This window comes from Hippopotamus amphibius, chromosome 2 (genome assembly GCF_030028045.1).
Source record: "Hippopotamus amphibius kiboko isolate mHipAmp2 chromosome 2, mHipAmp2.hap2, whole genome shotgun sequence".
NCBI classification, from domain to species: domain Eukaryota; kingdom Metazoa; phylum Chordata; class Mammalia; order Artiodactyla; family Hippopotamidae; genus Hippopotamus; species Hippopotamus amphibius.
The window spans coordinates 116,534,685-116,556,755 of NC_080187.1; the positions used below are offsets into that span (position 1 = coordinate 116,534,685).

General features: G+C 39.1%; 1 protein-coding gene across 1 annotated transcript in view; it reads right to left on the reverse strand.

Moving 5' to 3' along the window:
• The window catches only part of MFSD14B (major facilitator superfamily domain containing 14B), a 128,447-nt gene extending 109,787 nt beyond the window's left edge, over window positions 1–18,660 (reverse strand). The window contains exon 1 of the mRNA XM_057720525.1: window positions 18,255–18,660. Within this exon, the coding sequence (XP_057576508.1) occupies window positions 18,255–18,362 (108 nt within the window). The 5' untranslated portion in view covers window positions 18,363–18,660. The remainder of the gene's footprint in view (window positions 1–18,254) is intronic.
• Between the last annotated feature and the right edge of the window lie 3,411 nt (window positions 18,661–22,071).

A 22,071-nucleotide genomic window follows, 5' to 3' on the forward strand; every position in this document is an offset into this window, starting at 1 on the left:
CAACATTTAGCAAAATTACTTACATATTTATCCTCCAAAGCAACATTCCCACTTTAGTGATTTGTCCCAAAGACAAAATGGTAAAAATATGAGGTTTCATATGCACAAGGCTTTGGGAACACTTTAATAGAGCTTCCCCGCCCCTCCACCCCCCTGCAAGGGACTCAGTTCATTCAGTAAAGCACTGACAGAATAGACTACAGTAAATCCACACACTAGAGTATTATGCAGTAGTAAAAAGGAGATGTCTACACATTGCTTTGGAGCAATGATCAGAATATGTTACTAAGTAAAAAAAGCAAGGCACACAATACTGTTCAGAGTACAGTACTTTTTAACCTAAAAGAAGATCAAATAATATGAATACCTATACACACACATATATTTGCTTATATTAAAAAACAAAACACAGATGGAGGGAAAAATAAGCATCCAAAGAAAAGCAGTTACATACAGGAGGAAGAAGGGAGAGAAATGGAGGTGGACAGAGACGGAAGCAAGATTTCATACCTTATTTTATACATTTGACTTTGAAACCATGTAAACGCTTTAGCTAATTCTAAAACAAAATTAAGTCCAAATGGAAGAAATCAATCTGTGTATCAAGGTGTTGTTTAGTTGCTTTAAGACACAGAATTTGAATGCACATCCTTAAAGACTATATTCTAAGGGTCAAAAAATCTTAAAATGCTTTAAAGTAATCACGTTGGTACTAACGACATAGTTTTTATTTCCTGAAACTTTCAAATGTAACTAGCAGAATATACTAAATAAGTTACTATGCTATTGTCTCTAGGAACCAAGATTTTCACTTTAAGAGAAAAAGATACAAACATAAAATCAAAGAAGTAAAAACCTGAAATCCTAAATTTGGTTTAAAAATATCAATATAGATTATGATATACATTACCTTAAAGGAAAACAGTTAGGATTTCCTAATTCTATTCACTGAAAAGACCTAGAAAAAATGAGCAAAACAACAGGAGTGAACATCTCCTAGAGCCTAGACTGTGGTCTTGAAATGTCATTTCCCACTAAAAGAAAATTGAACTTTTTGGACAATGACCTGATTCCAGGTTTGGAGCAAAAAATGCACATAATCCTGGAACATATCTTGTCAAAAGCAAAGATGCTATCAAAGACCACAGTCATATCAAAAGGATTCAGGAGCCAACCAGATGGAACCCCCACTGGGCAAAGACTAAGTGAAAAGAGTAATATCTGCTATAGATTGAAACATACATTCAAATCTGTAAGTCCATCAATCTTTGGTGGATGCTAGAAAACTAAGCCATTATTCCAAAAACTGGTAAATGTGGAGAACAAAAAAAAGAGAGAGAGAAAGAGAACCTTTTCTCTTATTCTGCTTTTCTGTATCTCAGGGTAACCAAATACTGGTTAGCTAACATTTACCTTAAGAATTTCAATAATGAATGAAGGAATGAGTAACATATAATCCTCACTTTGTAAGCTCACTGAAATAATTAATATAGGCAATAACCATTAGTGGCCATTAAAGTCATCAGATAAAAGGGAATGAAGTACTTCATGAGGAAATAATCAGACTAACACCTAAAACCTGATCATTCAGAACATCACTAAGAGAGTCAAAGATTATTTCTTGCATGATGTGTTACAACAAGAAATAACACCACTTATAAATCATTCTTGCAAAAATAAAATAAAAGAAACAAAAGCTCATATTCAGCTCAGCTGATACTTAAGGACCAGTTTACACAAAATGCAGGTGAAATAAGATTGCATTTCAACTGTTGGACTAGGGTGATGAATATATGGGTGTATTCATAACAAAATATAACAAAAAAAAAACACACTTTTTAAGTTACCAAAATTTTAAAAAGAACAACTTACGTCATTAACAATGTTTGAGGATACCTATTTCCGTGTATTCGAAGACTACAAATAATTTTTAAATTTTTGTTAGATTTTTTAAATGGTTATCTCATTTTATTTTGTATTTATCTGGTTACAAGTGAAGTTGAGATTCTTTGCTATGGTTATTAGGAATTTATATTTCTTTTTCTATGAATTGTCTGTTCATCCTTTGCACACTTTTTTCATTAAGAGTGTAATCTTTCATATTTATTTTTAGGACCTCTTTATAATCAATATCAATGATATTTATCTTGTGCAACATTAAATCATTCTCCCTCATTCACTGGCACCCATACCCTTTAAAAATAAAAGGCACAAACAGACAATTCAACAATAGTTGGAGACTTCAATACCCACTTCCAATAATAGAACAATTAGACAAGATCAACAAGGGAACAGAAGATTTCAGTAACACTGTACACTAACTACAAGGGTGAGTCAAAAATTATCCGCACTCTGGTTATATTAAAACTTCTGTTGGCCACAACATCTTATCAGCACTTTCCTTTCAAGGCTACTGTCTCCCCAGTCACTGCTGTGCAGGTGTGAATGTGTTATAACAGTTCATTTGAAACTGCGATGCAAGCAAAAATAGATGCCCCACTTGTGATTTGCACAGAAGAAGAGCAGCGTGCAGTGATTTGTTTTTTGTGGTCTGAGGATGTACACACCCACACACTTCTGCCCACACTGTCAACATACTGCAAAAACTTCATTTTGAGGTGTTAAAACATCCTCTCTATAGTCCTGATCTTGCTCCATCGGACCTTCACCTGTTTGGTCCTCTGAAAGCAGCCCTACAAGGATGAAGATTCACTTCTGATGAAGAAGTGAAGACAGTGGTGCATTTGTGGCTTGCAGCTCAGCCTAAAACATTTTTTAATGAGGGAATATGAAAGCTTGTTGACAGATGGATAAAGTGTATTGAAAAGCAAGGGGATCATGTCAAAAAATGATGTATTTGTCTTTTCTAAAAGTTAATTAAAATAAATTTTACAGCTAGAGTGTGGGTAATTTTTGACTCACCCTCATAGATGTAACAGACATTGAACACTCCATCCAACTATAGCAGAACACACATTCTTCTCACATGCACATGGAAAGACCATAAAACAAGTCTGAATAAATTTAAAATTAAAAATCATGCTATGTTCTTGACCATAATGAAATAAAACTAGAAATCAGTAATGTAAGGAAATTTGGAAAATTCATAAATATGTGAATAGTAATCAACACACTCCTAAATAACCATGGGTCAAAGAAGAAATCACAAGGAAAGTTACAAAACTTTCAGAGGAAGGAAAATACAAGGTATCAAAGCTTGCTGAATGCAGCTAAAGCAGTGCTCAGAGGGAAACTTACAGCTGTAAATGCCAGATTATAACAGAAGATCTGAGATCAGTAATCTAACTTTTCACTGTAAGAAACTAGAAAAGAGCAAACTAAACACAAAGCAAGGAAAAGGAAATAAAGAATAGATTACAGCAGAAATAAATGTAATACAGAAAAGGAACAGAGAAAATCAACAAAATCAAAAGTTGATATTTATGAAAATATCAAAAAATTGACAAATCTTTAGCAAAACTAACCAAGAAAAAGAGAGGGAAGACTTAAATGGCTAAAATCAGAAAAGAAAGAAAGGTTGTGAATACCTGGGCATGTGTAAGCCAACAAATTGGATTAACTAGATGAAAGGGACAAATTCCTAGAAACACAAAATCTACTATGGTTGAATCATGAAGAAACAGGACACACGAATAGACGTGGAACTAATAAGGAGACTGAATCAGTGATCAAAAACCTCCTGACAAAGAAAAGCCTTGAACCTGATGGTTTCACTTTAAACCAAACATTTAAAGAATACCAATCCCTCTCAAACTCTTCTCGCAAATGAACACATTTTATCAACACTCTCTATGAAGACAGCATTACCTGTATAAAGCCAAAGACACTATAAGAAAATACAACTAGAGACTGATTTTCCTTATGCTATTGATGAAACAGTTCTTAACAAAATACTAGCAAACCAAATGAAGCAGCATATTAAAAGGATTATACACCATGACCAAGTGAGATTTATTCCTAGAATGTAAGAACAGTTCACATATGAAAATCAACCAGTGGAATATACCACATTAAAATGAAAGGGGAAAAACCCCATATGCTCCATCTCAACTGATGCAGAAAAAGCATTTGACAAAATTAACACCTGTTTATGATAAAAAAAAAATTCCAAAAAACTAGCTTCAAAGGGAATTATCTCAATATAACAAAGGCCACATGAAAAATCCACACCTCACATCAAAATAGTCAAAGGCTGAAAAAACTTTTCCTCTAAGACCAGGAAGAGGAAAAAGATGCTTGCTTTCACAGCTTCTATTCAACACAGCAGTGGAAGTTCTAGCCAGAGTAATTAGGGAAGAAAAAGAAAAGACATCCAAACAGGAAAGGAAGGAGTAAAGTTATTTCTGTTTGAGGATGTTATGATCTTATATGGAATCTCAAGGAACCCTGAATAGCCAAAATAATCTTAAGAAGAACAAAACTGTAGTTCTCACACTTCCTGATTTCAAAACATACTACAAAGCCAACCAAAACGTGTGGTACTGGCATAAGGAAAGACATACAGACCAAAGGAGTATGATAGAATTCAGAAATAAACACTTGGATAATGGTCAAATGATTTGCAACAAGGGTGCGAAGACCATTCAATGGAAAAACTACAGTCTCTTCAACAAATGGTGCTAGGGAAGTCAGATAGTCACATGGAAAAGAATGAAGTAGACCTTTTAACCTTACATTATGTACAAAAAAATTAACTCAAAATGCATCAAAGCCCTGCACATAAGAGCTAAAACTATAAACCTCTTAGATGACAACATAGGGAAAAAGCTTCATGACACTGGACTTGGCAATGATTTCTTGGATATAACACCAAAAGAAAAAGCAACAAAAGAAAAAAGTAGATAAACTGGACTTGATCAAAATAAAAAAAAAAAATAAAAAAAAAAAAAAACTTGTGCACCAGAGGACATTATCAACAGAGTGAAAAGACAATCCATAGGACAAAACATTTGCAAATCACATATCTGATGAGATTAATATCCAGAGTATATTAAAAAAAAAAGTCCTACAAATCAAGGACAAAAAAAATCACAAACTGGGCAAAAATAAATACATGAAAAAGATACTCAACATCACTAATCATCAGGGAAATGAAAATCAAAAGCGAAATGAGATATTACCTTGTGCTCATTAGGATGGCTATGACTAAAAACAAAAATTAAAACCAGAAAATCACAATTGCTGACCAGGATGTAGAGAAATTGGAACCCTGGTGCACTGCTGGTGGGAATGTAATATGCTATAACCACTGTGAAAAACAGTATGGGGTTCCTAAAAGAATTAAAACAGAATTAGTAAATAACTATATAATATCTTTGTATGGTGACATATTTTAACTAGACTTATTGTGGTGATCATTTTGAAATGTACAGAAATGCCAAATGACTACACTGTGTGACACAGTGTTGTAGGTCACTTTTACTTCAAAAACAAAGAAACAAACTTAAAGAAAAAGAGATCGGATCTGTGGTTACCACAGGGTTGGGGAGGGTGGGGCGGGGGCATGACTGCATGAAGGTGTCAAAAGGTACAAACTTCCAGCTATAAGGATGTACCAGGGATGTGATATACAATATGATACATACAGTGAACACAACTGTATGTTACATATGAAAGCTGTTGAGAGAGTAAATCCTAAGAGTTCTCACCACAAGAAAAAAAAATTTTCTTTAATTTTGTATCTATGGATGGATATTCACTAAACTTACTGTGATAACCATTTCATGATATATGTAAGTCAAATCATTATGCTGTACATATTAAACTTATAGACAATTATATCTCAATAGAATTGGAAGGAAAAAAAGTTAAGCAAAAAAAAAAATTAAAACATGCTCTGTGAAATAAAAAGACAAGTCATGGACTGGAAGAAAATATTTGCAAAAGTCATATCTGATAGGGTCTCTCTCATAAGGGACCTTTATATATTCTGAAATAAGAATACATAAAGAGCTCTTAGAGCTCACTAATAAAATGACAACCCAATTCAAAAATGGGCAAAGGACTTGCATAAACGTTTCTGTAAAGAAGAGAAACAAGTGGTAAATAAGCACATGAAAAGATGTTCAACATCATTAGCCAACAGGGACATGCAAATATGCAAATCAAAACCACAGTGAGATGCCACTGCACACCCGGTTTAGGGGCACTACTGTGTAAGGATGTGAGACAGCGTTGTTAGCCATCATGAGACCACAGGGGTCAATCCTAAAGACCAAAAGCCAACACACTGTGAAGAACAAAGCTTATGAATGTAATGAGCCCACCAGGTCCTTGGTGATATTAAATTCTAAGTACACTATTCCTGGACTTCTTATATACAATAATAAATCCCCTTACCAAATACATTACTAAATCATGCACAATGTTAAAATGAAATATTTGAGGTTGACATTTTAAGGAACCAAGTCTATATGTAAACTATTGGCTCTATTATACTTCTAAACAGAAATTATTTTAAAATATATTCTAACTGAAAATTGGTACTCCATATTTGGAAAGTACTGCCACAAGATTCAGTCAGTACTGCACTAGTATAAAAGACATGCATGAAAAGTATGTTTCACTATTACCCCTCAATACTTTAATAATTCATACATATGCTACTTTTTGCTTATATCATTAATATCTACCTGGTTAGTAAAATGCTCCATCAAAAATAAATTCTATGTTAGAAAGCTTTTTAAACATAAAGGAGAACACAAATGGTTTTTTAAAAAAATAAATAAATCACTATATCTAAAAGCTTTGCTTTTCTTCCTCCTACCTAATAATACTGGAATGCAAGTCAGGAAAACAATTTTACTGCTTATTCCTCCAGATGAGATAAGTTATCCACAAAAATTGTACAAATTTTCTCAGTCTTATATTAAATAGTTGAATAAATGACATGGCTTGATAGACATGTTGGATTGACCAAGCACTCACTAAATATTTATAAAGTAACTTTTTCCTCACTCAAGTTTTCAACCTTAATTTATCAACTACAGGCTTCTCTTTTGGTGCAGTGGTTAAGAATCTGCCTGCGAGTGCAGGGGACAAGGGTTCGAGCCTTGGTCCGGGAAGATCCCACATGCTGCGGAGCAACTAAGCTTGTGCCACAACTACTGAAGCCCACGCATCCGGAGCCCATTCTCCGCAACAAGAGAAGCCACCACAATGAGAAGCCCGCACACCACAAGAGTAGCCCCCACTCTCCACAACTACAGAAAGCCCATGTGCAGCAACGAAGACTCAATGCAGTCAAAAAAATAAGCAAAAACACATGATTAAAAAAAAAAAATCAACTACCACCCAACTTAAAGCAAACTAAGATCCCGAGAACTGTTTTTATAAATATTCCTATCTCTATCAACATTCTTTAACAATAAAAATATTCAACTCCAGGGCATTACCTCGTGGTCCAGTGGTTAGGACTCGGCTCTTTCACTGGGTTCAATCCCTGGTCAGGGAACTAAGATCCAGCAAGCCATGTGGTGCAGCCCAAAAGAAAAAAAAATCAATTCCAAGTGATCAATTCATTCAACACACACTTGTTGAGCTCTACTATATGTCGGCTAGATCTGGGAACAATGGTAACAACTAGGCCTGCTCCCATTTCACATAATGTAAAATTTAAAACTGAAATAAACACTCCGAAGAACAAGAACACAGGTAAGGGACAATCTATTACAAAAGATCCTGAGACATACACAGGCAAAAATTATCCTTTCACAGCAGCAGCAACAGACACCATGTCAAGCCCTGATCAAAGCACATTACTATCATTTTATCCTCACTACAATCTTTTGAGATGGGAACTATTAATATCCCCATTTTATAGATGACAAAACAGATGCACAGAACTTAAGTACATGTCCAATTCTTAGTAAGTGCCAAAGCTGGTCTTACATCCAGGGAGTCATATACCTCCAGAGTGCGTGCTACTAACCACTTGTATTACTTACAATACCTTTCTCAGAGAGCCTGAGTTTCTCCACAAACAGAACCAGCACATACATATGGTAGGTAGCCTGGACTACAGCAACCTGAGTTAAGTAGTAATAGGAGTCAAATGCAGACAGTTCCCCAGGCAAAGTAAAGCAAAGACCTTTACTTACCCACCCATCCCTTTCTCCACACTAAGAAGTCTGGCCTAGAGAGCGTGTACTTGGGCAAAGGACAATCTCCACCAACCCCCTCCTTTCTCAACATGACCTGAAAAGTTCAGATGAACTAGGACATCTGGCTTTTGTCAATCAGGTCATCTGCTGCCAGTTGGAAAAAGATAAGGTTGAAAACTACCCCTAAACTGAAAGTGGGATCTCAAAGAAATATTGGGTTGGCCAAAAAGTTTGTTTGGGTTTTTCCATAAGATGTTAACATTTTGGCCAATCCATTATTTGTACACTCATGTTCACAGTGGCATTATTCACAATAGCCAAAACATAGAAACAATCCAAGTACTCATCAACAGATAAATGGAGAAACAAAATGTGGCATATAAAGAAAATGGAATATTATTCAGTCTTGAAGGAAATCCTGACACATGCCTTCAACCATCTTGAAGACAATCTCTTGAGGACATTATGCTAAGTGAAATAAGCCAGTCAGAAAAAGACAAGCAGTGTACATTATTCCACTTACATGAGGTATCTAGAGTAGTTAATATTCAGAAACTGAAGGCAGAATGGTGGTGGTCAGGAGCTGGGGTAAATGGGAAGTCACTGTTTAATGGATACAGTTTCAGCTTTAGAAGATGACAAAGTTCTGGAGACGGGCTGCACAATGTGAATATACTTACTACTAAACTATACACTTAAAAATAATTAAATTGTAAATTTTGTTACAATTTACAGTTTTGTATATTACATCACAATTTTTTTTCTTAAATCAACTGTATTTCTATATATTGGCAACAAACAGTTGTGAATTTCTTTATAATCTACATTTATATTACATTTACATTACATGTTCAATAGCACCAAAACGGTACGATATAGGGAAAATGTGACAAGTGATGCTAAGGACCTGTCGAACATCATAAAGCACAGCTGACAGAAATTAAAGATCGAAAATAAATGGAGAAACACTTCGCTTGTGGATCAGAAGCCTCTATAATGTTTTCAGCTCTTCCTAAACTGATCTTGTGGATCAACACAAATCCAATGAAAATACCAGCAGGCTTTTTTTGTAGAAATTGACAAACTGAATCTGTAATTCTAAAATTCAAAGGACCCAGAATAGCCAAAACAGTTTTAAAACAAAAGAACAAGGTTGTAGGACAAACTCTACTTGTTTCACATCTTATTATGAATGTCCAGTAATAGAGATTAAATGGTACTGATGTAAAGATAAACAAATAGATCAATGAAACAAAACAGAGAATCCAGAAGAGACTGACACATATATGGATAATGGAATTTTGACGAAGGAAATTCAGTAAATAAGTCTTTTCAACAGATGATGCAACAATTTGTTACCATATGCAAAAAAAGAACTCCCATCCATACTTTATACCATACAAAAAATTAATTCAAAATGGGTCATAAAACTAATTGCAAAATTTTTAAAAATACTAAAAATATAAAAGGAAATTACTGTGATACTGAGTTAGGATTTCTTAGCCATGAAACCTAAAACACAATCGCTAAAGGAACATATTGATAAGATTAAATTTCATTAAAACTTATGCTCAGAAGAAAATATTTGCAAACACATATCTGATAAAATAATTGCAACCCAAATATATAAAGAACTCTTAAAACTCAATCATAAGATAACACACAACCCAACAACAACAAAAATAGGCAAAAGATGTGAACGGACACTACCCCAAGAGGATATACAGATGGCAAGTGAGTGTATGGAAAGATGTTGGACCTAATTAGCCATAGCGAGATGCAACATAAAAGCACAGAAAGATACTACTACAGATCTATTAGAATGGCTAAAACTGACTGACCAAGTGTTGATGAGGATGCAGACGAACTCTCGTAGTGCTAGTGCCAACGTAAAGTTTAAAATTAAAATTTTAAAATTTTAAAAAGTGGCCGTTTCTTAAAAAGTTAAACAACACACGTACCATATGATCCAGCCATTCCACTCCTAAGTGTTTACTTGAAAAATAAAGTATACTCTGTACAAAGACTGGTTCTTGAATGCTCATCACAGCTTTATTTGTAACTGCCAAAAACTGATGATAAACCAAGTGTCCAAGGGATGAATGGATAAACAAACTGTGATACATCCATACAACTGAACACTACTCATCAATAAAAAGGAATGCACTACTGATTTATAGAACTATATGAATAAATCTCAAGATAATTTATCTGAGTTGAAAAAAGCCAGACAAAAAAGAATATATTCTGTATGAGTCCATTTATATAAAGCTTTAGAAAATGAAAACTACTATACAGTGACAGAAAGCAGATAAATGCTTGCCTGGGAAGATGGAGGTGGAGAGAGGATGTACAAATGGGCACAAGGAATCTTTTGGGTTGATGGATATGTTCACTATCATGATTGCGGTAATGATTTTGCAAGTGTATACACATGTCAAAACATAAATCTGTATGCTCTAAACATATATAGTTTTTATAATTATATTTCAATAAAGCTGTTTTTAAAAGACAAGCAAATACAAAGCTACACATAAAAAAGTCAGGCATCAGGACTTCCCTGGTGGTGCAGTGGTTAAGAATCCGCCTGCCAATGCAGGGGACATAGGTTCGAGCCCTGGTCCAGGAAGATCCCACATGCAACTAAGCCCGTGCACCACAACCACTGAGCCTACACTCTAAAGCCTGGAGGCACAAATACTGAGCCCGAGTGCCACAACTACTGAAGCCCGCTTGCCTAGAGCCTGTGCTCTGCAACAGGAGAAGCCACTACAATGAGGAGCCCATGCATCATAACAAACAGTAGCCCCCACTCGCCACAACTAGAGAAAGCCTGCACGCAGCAACGAAGACCCAACACAGCCATAAATAAATAAATTTTTAAGAAGCCAGGCATCTAGATAGGATCAGATATATGTTTCTGCAGGGTTAAAACTGTTATTTGTTATAGTTGATTACAGGTATTAAGGACAAATTTCTAATTTTCATAAAACAATGCCCTTGCTATGCCATAACGTCTTTCTCCAGGGCACATCGCAGAGTTCATAAACCACCTGTGAAGGTTCTATGAGATGCTGAATTAGAAGGAAGGAGAGAGGGAAGGAAGGAGGGAGGGAGGGAGGGAGGGAGGGAGGGAAGGAAGGAAGGAAGGAAGGAAGGAAGGAAGGGGAAAGAAGGGGCAAAGCAAAGAGAAGACACTAGCAAGGAGAATGGGGAATAAAAAGATGCTTCCACAGTGTAATAAAGCATGTTTATCTCATCTATACATCTAACATCATTCTTAACAGTGGGAAAATATATATATTCCTATTATGCAGAGAAGACTGCACAATTTCCTGAATAGTCTAGTTCATATAATACAGACATACGGAAATAAGACATGAAATTATTGCCACTTGAAAAATTTGTGAATATTTATCCAGAAGACCCTAGAGAATTAATATTTTTTTGAGAACTTTTATTGAGATACAGTTAACAGACAATAAACAGCATATATGTAGAGTGTACAATGTGGTATCCCAATCTCCCAATTCATTCCCCCCCAACCCTCCCTGCTTTCCCCACTTGGTGTCCATGTGTTTGCTCTTTACACCTGTGTCTCTATTTCTGCCTTGCATTTCCTCTTTCATAGTTGTTAGCATTTGCCTTATGTATTGAGGTGCTCCTATATTGGGTTCATATATATTTACAATTGTCATCTCCTCTTCTTGGATTGATCCCTTGATCTTTATGTAATATCCTTTCTTGTCTCATAACATTTTTTATTTTAAAGTCTATTTTATCTGATATGAGTAATGCTACTCCAGCTTTCTTTTGATTTTCATCTGCTTAGAATATCTTCTTCCATCCCCTCACTTTCAGTCTGTATGTGTCCCTAGGTCTGAATTCCATCTCTTGTAGACAGAATATCTATGGGTCTTCTTTTTGTATCCATTCAGCCAGTCTGTGTCTTTTGGTTGGTACATTTAGTCCATTTCCATTCAAGGTAATTATTGATATGTATGTTCCTATTATGATTTTCTTAATTGTTTTGTTTTTGTTTCTGTAGGTCCGTTTCTTCTTTTATGTTTCCCGCTTAGAGAAGTTCCTTTAGCATTTGTTGTAGGGCTGGTTTGGTGGTGCTGAATTCTCTTAGCTGTTGCTTGTCTGTAAAGCTTTTGACTTCGCCGTTGAATCTGAATAAGATCCTTGCTGGGTAGAGTATTCTTGGTTGCAGGTTCTTCCCTTTCATCACTTGAAATATATCATGCCTCTCCCTTCTGGCTTGCATAGTTTCTGCTGAGAAATCAGCTGTTACCCTTATGGGAGTTCCCGTGCATGTTATCTGTCGTTTTTCCCTTGTTGCTTTTAATAACATTTCTCTGTCTTTAATTTTTGTCAGTTTGACTACTATAAGTCTTGGCATGTTTCTCCTTGGGTTTATCCTGCCTGGGACTCTCTGTGCTGCCTGGACTTAGGTAGCTATTTCCTTTCCCATGTTAGGGAAGTTTTCTACTATAATCTATTCCAGTATTTTCTCAGGTCCTCTCTCTCTCTCATCTCCTTCTGGGACCCCTATAATGCGAATGTTGGTGCATTTAACATTGTCCCAGAGGTATCTTAGGCTGTCTTCAGTTCTTTTCATTCTTTTTTCTTTATTCTTTACCACATCAGTGATGATCACCATTCTGTCTTCCAGCTCACTTTTTCGCCCTTCTGCCTCCGTTAATCTGCTATTGGTTCCTTCTAGTGTATTTTTCATTTCTGTTATTGTGTTGCATATCTCTGTTTGTTTGCTCTTTAATTCTTCTAGGTCTTTGGTAAACTTTTCGATCTTTGCATCCAGTCTTTTTTCAAAGTCCTGGATCATCTTCACTATCATTATTCTGAATTCTTTTTCTGTAAGGGTGCTATCTCCTCTTCATTTAGTTGTTCTTCTGGGGCTTTACCCTGTCCCTTCATCTGGTACAAAGTCCTCTGCTTTTTCATTTTCTCTATCTTTCTGTGGCTGTGGTTTTCAGTTCTGTAAGACGAAATACTGCTGATACTGCTTGATACTGCTGTCTGCCCTCTTGTGGAGGAAGCTATCTGGGAGCCTCCTGTGTGCTTCCTGATGGGAGGGACTGAGGGTGGGTAGGGCTGGGTGGGCGGAGCTCAGTAAAACTTTAATCTGATTTGGTGGGCGGAGCTCAGTAAAACTTTAATCTGCTTGTCTGCTAATGGGTAGGGCTGTGTTCACACATTGTTGGTTGTTTGGCCTGAGGCCACCTAATGCTGGAGCCCATAGGCTCTTTGGTGGGGCTAATGGTGGACTCTGGGAGGGCTCACACCAATAAGCACTTCCCAAAACCCCTGCTGCCAGTGCCCCTGCCTCCTCGGTGAGCCACAGCTGCCCCCCAACTCTGCAGGCAACACTCCAACACCAGCAGGTGGGTCTGGTTCAGTCTCCTATGGGGTCACTGCTCCTTCCCCCTGGGTCCTGGTGAGCACATATTTTTGTGTGCCCTGCAAGAGTGGAGTCTGTTTCCCCCAGTCCTGTGGAGGTCCTGCAATCAAATCCCGCTGGCTTTCAGGGTCTGATTCTCTGGGGATTCCTCTTCCCGTTGCTGGACTCCCAGGTTGCGAAGCCTGACGTGGGGCTCAGAACCCTCATTTTAGTGAGTGGACTTCTGCAGTATAACTGTTCTCCAGTTTGTGAGTCACCCACCCAGCATTTATGGGATTTGATTTTAATGCAATTGTGCCCCTCCTACTGTCTCACTGTGGCTTCTCCTTTGCCTCTGGATGTGGGGTGTCTTTTTTTTGGTGAGTTCCAGTGTCTTTCTGTCGATGATTGTTTAGCAGTTAGTTGTAATTCCAGTGCTCTTGCAAGAGGGAGTGAGCACACGTCCTCTGACTCTGCCATCTTAATCCTATCTCCGAGAATTAATATTTTTTTAAAGATAAGGTTGGGATTTTCCTGGTGGTCCAGTGGTAAAGAATCCGTCCTGCAAAGCAGGGGATGTGGGATCTATCCCTGGTAGGGGAATCAAGATCCCATATGCCATGGGGCAGGTAAGCCCTCACTCCACAACTACTGAGCCCACATGTCTCAATTAGAAAGCCTGCATGCCACAAACTAAAGAGCCCACACGCTCTGGAAAAACCCTCACACCACAACTAGAGAGAAGCCCATGTGCCGCAAGGAAGAACAGATGCAGCCAAAAATAATAAATGAATGAATGAATGAAAGATAATGTAAAAGTTACCAATGTCAGCAACAAAAAAAGACGATCCTACAGTAATTAAAAAAGAGCCTAAGAGGCTGTTAGGAACAACTTTATGACAATTAATTTGAAATTTTAGATGAAATGGACAAATTCCTAGCAAAATACAACTTACTAAAACTGACAGAAAAAAACAGAAAATCAAACGGGAAATTTAAACAGTTCTAGAACTACATTAGCCCAAAAAAGTGAAGAACTATAAAGTTCTAGAACTATAGTACCAAACTTACATAAACTCTTCAGAGAATAAAAGAAAACAGAACTCTTCAATTTGATTTATAAAGCCAACCAAAACATTATATAAAAGCAACAAGCCAATTTAACTGATAAGCATAATTACTGGTTTCAACTAGACTGATTTACTTCTCTAACATACATTTACTGATGATCTCCTAAAGGACTATTTCAGATTAAACAGTCCCTATCTTCAAAGAAAAACTGTGGGAAAGGATGCTCTGATATCCTAAGAAGCAAGTTTTACAAAATCCTGTCTATATCAGGCCTAAGAACAATACAACAACAGCAGTAAATCTGTGTTCTGATAAAGCCTTGAAAGTTGTCTAGAGATCTGCATAATTCTAAATATGAAATATAAATGTTTCTGCTATGAGAGCATGACGCATTTACTTTTATAAATTGCAACAGATCAACTGCTCACAAATGCTCATTTTTCTCTTTACCTGCTACACTTAACAGACTCTGGCTGTGAAATGTTGCAGTACTATTTTATTACTAAAATGATCAAACTGATTCCTAACAGTATTAAGAACTGAAGGCTAATTAAAAAAAAAAAAAATTCCCCTAAAATGTCCCTAGGTCCTGTGCTGCCTGTGGCACATGGGATGTGGGATCTTAGTTCCCCGACCAGGGATCGAACCCGTGTACCCCTGCAGTGGAAGCGTGGAGTCTTAACCACTAGAAGGCCAGGGAAGCCCCCTCTTTCACCTTTTTTACAAACAAAACATATAGAGTCATTTTAACCTTTTTTTTGGGCTAACAAGCTGCTCTTCAGTATTATTTCCTTTTGCCTACGTAATATATAATATTCTTGTTCTTATAAATCAAAATTGGTCTTTACAGGGGCCCCTCTGAAACAGTCTGAGGAAAATCAACTAAAAAGACATCAAATGTCACCAGAATGGCATTGATCCTGAGAGGCCCTACATCAGGGATCTTAACTGGTATCCAAGTAATGGCTTTTTGGAGTCCATGAACATTCTGAAATACATACTAAACTCAGTTGTGTTTTCTCTGCAGAAAATCCTTAATTCTCTTCAGATGCTCAAAGGTTAATGATTCCAAAAGGACTTTTCCTTTACCTGGTTATGGGAAATATGCATTCAATGATAATACAAATAATTCTGATACAACATTTCAAGGTATGTGTACATGCACAATTAGGGAGGGATAGAGCAAAGAAAGGACAGTAAAACAAGGACTTATTTGCTACACACACCTCCCTTCTCTAGAATGTAATGATCTCTTAGAATAAATATGTGATTCCCTTCTATTATTCAGGTCAATATATCTCTTTGCCAAACAAGGCAGAAAAATTTTAGCTGATTCCCTGTACGGAGGCAGTTTTGCTTGTGATTATTAGTAGCATCTAAGAACCTGAAACCATGAATACACTAGAATCAAGGTATAAGGAAATTTCAATACATTAAAATGAAGTCAAGTCTTGGGGGCCAAAGAAGGTAGCACCTGGAAGTAATACTAGAAAGAAACTTCAAACAGGAAAGGTGCATAATTTGGGGGTACTGGCCTATGACACAAACATATATGATTAAAGGCATTTATTGCTTTCACAGGCCACATACATTACAAAAAGCACCAGTGGCTGAACTCTGCTAGTGCCCATGCCAGTCATCTCACTAAGTAGAGCAGGCACCAAAACTCAGTGTCAGAATTGACTGCAATTTATCAATATTGACTAGATGCACACTCAAAGACAAGGAAAGACTGGACAGAAATCTATTTGTGCCTATATTAGCATTAGGATTCATAGGAAAAGGAATCAGGGAGTAAACTGTCTCAGTTTTTTTGAGTACACATCCCTCAAAAGTTCCTGCTCTAAGCACATAAAATTAGCAACTTTAATTTTTAGGTTGGGGTCTAATTCCTGTATAGACTAGTAAATGGGAGAGAACTGAATGCTTTTTATCAGACAGGGATCACCTATACATTCTGAACATTCATGCCCAAAATATTGAGAAAGACTAACAATAACAGCTAATATTTATTGAGGACTTGCTAGGTGCCAGGTTGTAGTAACCCTCACAATTCTCTGAGGTAAAAACTATCATTAATTTGGAGAAGTTACATAACTTGCCCAAAATTATACAGGTATTCAAAGGTGGGAACTGGGATTCCAAGCATGCTCACCTAATCATTATGCTACAATGCTTCAAACTGCCAGGTGACTTTTTTATCCTGTAAGCCAAAGAGAATCAATGAAAATATTTAAGGACAGCAGTAAGGATCACACCTACACATTAGATTACACTAATCAACACTGTGGAGAAAAGCCCAATGGTGAAATAAGCAAGGGTCTCAAGAGATAGTCAAAATCTAGGTCAAAAATGCTGAGGAACTGAACCACAGGAATGCAGAAAGAATAAAAAAGCTAAAATCTTTACCTGGTAAATTTAGCTAGACTTATTAATGTACTGGATGAAGGGATGGAAAAGGATGAAGAAGACTACCTCTCAGGTTACTAGCTTGGCCACTGGTCAGTAATTATGGTCTACCAATTCAAAGACAGGAGGAGGAGCTGGCAGTTTGGTTTCCTTTAGGAGGCAGAAAGATGACAAGTCTACTTTGCATGCAATCGAAAACAAAACGAGAAAAACCAATTCTAAAGAATCCCCCTCCTCCTACCAAAAAAACCTTCCCACTATCCAGAATCTTCACCTTTGAAATGGGGAACCCAACCCACCCCCTTTTTTCTTTTTTCAAAAATAAGAAGTCACTTGGGCAAGAAGGGGCCTTCAACACCATCTAGCATTCTTTAAAAGCAAACTAAACCTGAAGCCGATTGCATATAATTTAACTTTCCTAAAATTTCTATTTTTCTTTGGAAAAAGTCTCCTTGGCATTAGTTTCTATTTATTGTACCGTTTCCATATTTTCTGTCCTAAATAGAGCAAAAAAAAAAAAAAAAAAAAAAGAGAGAGAGAGAAAGAAAGAAAAAAAAAACCTTTAAGAAATGACACTATGCTTAGAGTTCCAACGTCAGATACCTAATCGCCACTGACAGAGCCTGTTCTGCAGAATCCAGGCCAATTAAACCAGAAGACATCTGAATCTCACGTAAAACTGTTAAAAGAGATTGGCCTGAATAGGCTCCTGAGCCGGGCCCTGGGATCCGCAGCTTCCTCTGAAATCGTGCTCACCAACAGCTTCCCCAACGGCCTAGAGAAGAAGGAACAGGAAGGCACGGCCCAGCCTCCACCGCCAACTTCCTGGTCCAGGGCCCGGTGCCGGTTCTAAAGGCTCTCCACACGTCTTCTAAGTAGGCACAAGCCAGAAACCGCACAAGGAACACAGTATCGACTGTCACGTGTATGGAGAACTCTGAAAGAACCAAGTGACTTATATCCACAGACCCACGTCGGGCGTCTCCTGAAACAATAACCAAGTCGCCTAAATTTCTGTCTAGCAAGCGCAGCGCTAGCAAAGCCTGGCAGTGATGAATTCGGCCGGCTGACCCGGAAAAGGACAGGCTTTCCGAGAGCCAGAGCCCCTGCCCCTAGCCGACGCAGAGGGTCAGCGTCTCCGCATCCCCAGGGGACCTGGGCCCCAGCCCCACATCAGGCGTCCCCGGGCTCCGGCCGAGACACCGCCCAACCTCCCCTGGCTCGCGGGACTCCCAGCCCGCGCTCACCGAGCTGCCGCTCGCGGCCCGCGAGCCCGCGCGCTTCTCCGGCATGGCTCCCGCCTCGGGCTCCGACACCGCCTTCTTCTCCGGCTCTGGCGGAGGTTCCGTGTTCATGCCACCGCCATGCCCCCGCCGGCTCGGGGCGCCCCGGGACGACAGCTACGCCGCAAATGCGGCGGCGGGGCCCGCGCTCTCATGGGCTCCGCGGCCCAAAGCGGCCTAGGGGTTAGGCGGCAGCGCCGCCTCTGGAGACGCCGAGGGCTACGAAAGCTGCCTAGGCCGCAGCCACGCAAAGACAAGGCTAGGAGCGCAGCTACAGGCGCCCGAAGCCACAGCAGCCGAACCGAACCCAACTCAGGTAGCTCCCAATCGCGTCAGCTGCAGCGGAGGCACTCGGGAAGCCGCCCGCCGGCACGGCCCCGCCCCGCCCCGCCCCGCCCCGCCCCTCTAGCTCAGGGGCCGGCACCGAGCAGCAGGCCCCGCCCCGGACCGATCCCAGCTCCCGCCACAAGCTCTGCGCCTGCGCCCAAAGTCGCAGCAGCGCCCGCCCACCTCAGGCCCCGCCTCCACGTCGCCGGGGCTTCCTTGTCGTCCGGACCCGCAGCGCGCCGGAAATGCGTCATCTCCCAAAGCCCCCAATCGTAGTTTCTTTTTCCTGAGATGGAACTGGCCGAGTCTGGCGAACTGGGAGCGTCACGTGCTGGGGGTTCTGTTAGTCACTGCATTTCTGGTCTTGGTTTGGTGCCAAACCGCCAAACGAATTTTTCCTGGTGCACCTAACAAGTATGTAGATGGGCACGTTCTGACACGGAAACAGAGCCCCCGGATCTGGAGTCCCGAAGTGGGGAAGTGCCATCACATTATAGCTACGATGTTCTGTTCCTCTTCAAATGTAAAAAGAAGCTGACGAAGAGCTTACCTGGACTGTGGGATTCATGGGAAGGACAGTCTTAGAAAACATACAGGTCCCAGTTCCAGTCGAGAGCTACCTGATGTTACCAACACGGTGAATATGAACTGACTACTCAAAGTCTCGGATCCTCTTTGGGTAAAGTGCTAATGTACAGAAATCAGCTAACACTAGTTGTGGCTCTGTAAATGTTAATTGTTGTGATTACTGGCTGGAAAGGACCTTGTGAGATAAAACATCCTACTTTGCAGATGCTAGCCCAAGCTTCAAAAGTAAAGTGGCTTGGCTAGTTAAAGAGCTAATGTGACAGATAGGACCTAATCCACAAATTTGGGGTGCAGATATAGTCAGAATATTTTTAATTACATGTTTGAGCATTAAATGCCTCCTTGAAAGATGACAAACACTTTGAAACTCTGAAGAGCTTATTCCTTCTTCCTTATTAAAGAGCCCCAGGTGGACTTAATTGGGGAATGGAATGAGTTCAGTCATTCACTATTGATTTGATCTTGTATTGTTTCAGATGGGTCTTGTACAATGCTAAAGATTTTTGTTTGATTTGCTATCGTGTATCCATTGGCTTAGGTCCCTTCCAGGGCTTGGGCTGGGGTCGGGCTGCCATTAAAAAAATACCATAGGCTGGGTGGCTTAAACAACAGAAAGTTATTTCTTACATTTCTGGAGGCTGGAAGTCTCAGCTCAGGGTGTTAGCTGGTCAGATTTTAATGAGATCTTTCTTCCTGGGATGGCCACCTCACTATGTCCTCATGTGAGAGAAAGCAAGCTCTCTGGTGTCTCTTACAAGGGCACTAATCTCATCAAGAGGATCCCTGCTCTCATGACCTCATCCAAACCTAATTACCTCCCAAAGGCCCCAGCTCCAGATTCCATTATGTTGAGGGTTAACGGCTTCAACTGTGTGAATTTGGGGAAGACACAACTGAGTCCACAGTACTTGGTGTACTGAGTTAATGCTTCATTTACACTCACTGATCAGACATTGCTTCCGAAAGCATTGATGTCCAAAATCAGCTTTTGCTGAAAGAACATAGAAGTTCTTTTATGGAGCTCAGGTCACCTACCTAGACTGCCCCTTCTATCAGGGACTTTACTGCTACTTGGCCTTGACTGAAGACTTTTTAGTAGGCACTAGGAAACTGACAGGATTTTAGAAGCCACCACCCTTGAATTGAGAGTAGGAAATTCCCCCAACAATACCTCAGACCTGCCGAGACCAGCTCGGGGACTCGAGGTGAGTGACGGGTGCCGCAAGCTTAAAGAAAACACAGACACAGATTTAAGAGAAAAATGGGACCGGGGGACTCAAGACCTCTAGGATCAAGAGCCTTGCTGATTTATCACAGGTTGCTTTTATTGAGTTCTTGGCATAGCCTAAGGGTCTGACACTCCCAGTTTAGTCCCACAAACAAGGTTATCTTTGAAATAAACAAACAAAGGCCTCACATGACTGGGGCAATGATCTTTGTTTGCCTCCTGGGTCCGATTTGAGCAGGGTGTGGATCTGAGCAGGGTGTGGGTTTGAGCTGGGCGTGGAGAGCAAGCAGCCCTGGGGGCAGGAGACCTCTCAGAAGGATTAAGGGTCTGTGCCCCACCCCTGTTGGCCCCTCTGCAACTGTGCCTGTCTTAGGTTGTTCCTCCCCTGAGGAATCTTACCCGTCTCTGGCTAACCAGCCATCCTCCAGGGCCAAACAGAGTGATATGAAGTGTGCAAGTGAGAAAGGGGCTGCGCCCCCAGAGAGAGTCAATATTCTGTTTCCACGGTAGCCTATGCCCCCATGGTCTCCACGCCCAGCACCCTTAGTTCCTCCGCTGCTCAAGCAGGACATTCTGCATCCAGTCGCTCGGCCCACATACTTTAATTACTTTTAGTAACATTTACAAGGTTTCAGAAAGACTTCTGAATGTCTTCCCACACAGACCAGCTGTCCTCTACCCTGTTCTTAAGTATAGCCAGAGAAGAGGGTATGTTAAATAGACCCAATTCATTTATGGATAGCTGTCATATTTTGGAATTATGTCCTTTTGTTAAGCCAAAACTGCATGCCTATTTCAGCAATGCTTTGATTCTGGTTCTGCCTTCTATATCTATGCAAAAATGTCTAATTCCATTTGTTTGAAATGCCAAGATAAATCTGTCATCTTTCTTGACTATCTTCCAAATACATACCAGTCCGTGAAAATCCTGGTTAAAATGCATTGCCAAAAATATAACACTGTAATATTTGATGATGGCACTGTGAGGTCTGTTCCCTTGACTTGCAGAGTCATAAAAGTAATTTTTAGGAGATGAATTGTTTACTGCATTATATTGACAGTTATACCATAGGAATTAAATAGATCCTTATTCTTACCTTCTAATTAATTCTGCATTAATCAAGGCCAAAGACCTGGAATTCCACATAATTTAGTTCAACATCCTAGGCTGTAGGAAAATAATGGCACTCACTGAAAGATATGTGTGTTATGGTATTTGGAAAACTGGATATTCACATGCAAACCATGAAATTGGACCATTGTCTTACACCAGACATAAAAATTAACTTAAAGTGGATGAAATTTTTTAACATAAAACCCAAAACTCTAAAACTACTGAAAGAAAACGGAAAAAATCTGACTGGACAAATATTTTTTTTGATATGACACCAAAAGCATAGGCCACAGAGCAAAATTAGACAAGTGAGATTGCATATAAAGCTTTTGTACAGCAAAGGAAATACTCAACAAAATGAAAAAGCAATCTACTGGATGGTAGAAAATATTTGCAAGTTATATATCCAATAAGAGGTTAATATCCAAAATATATATAGAACTCATGCAACTTAATAGCAAATAAATAAATAAATAACCTGATTAAAACATGGGTGGAAGACCTAAATAGACATTTCTCGAAAG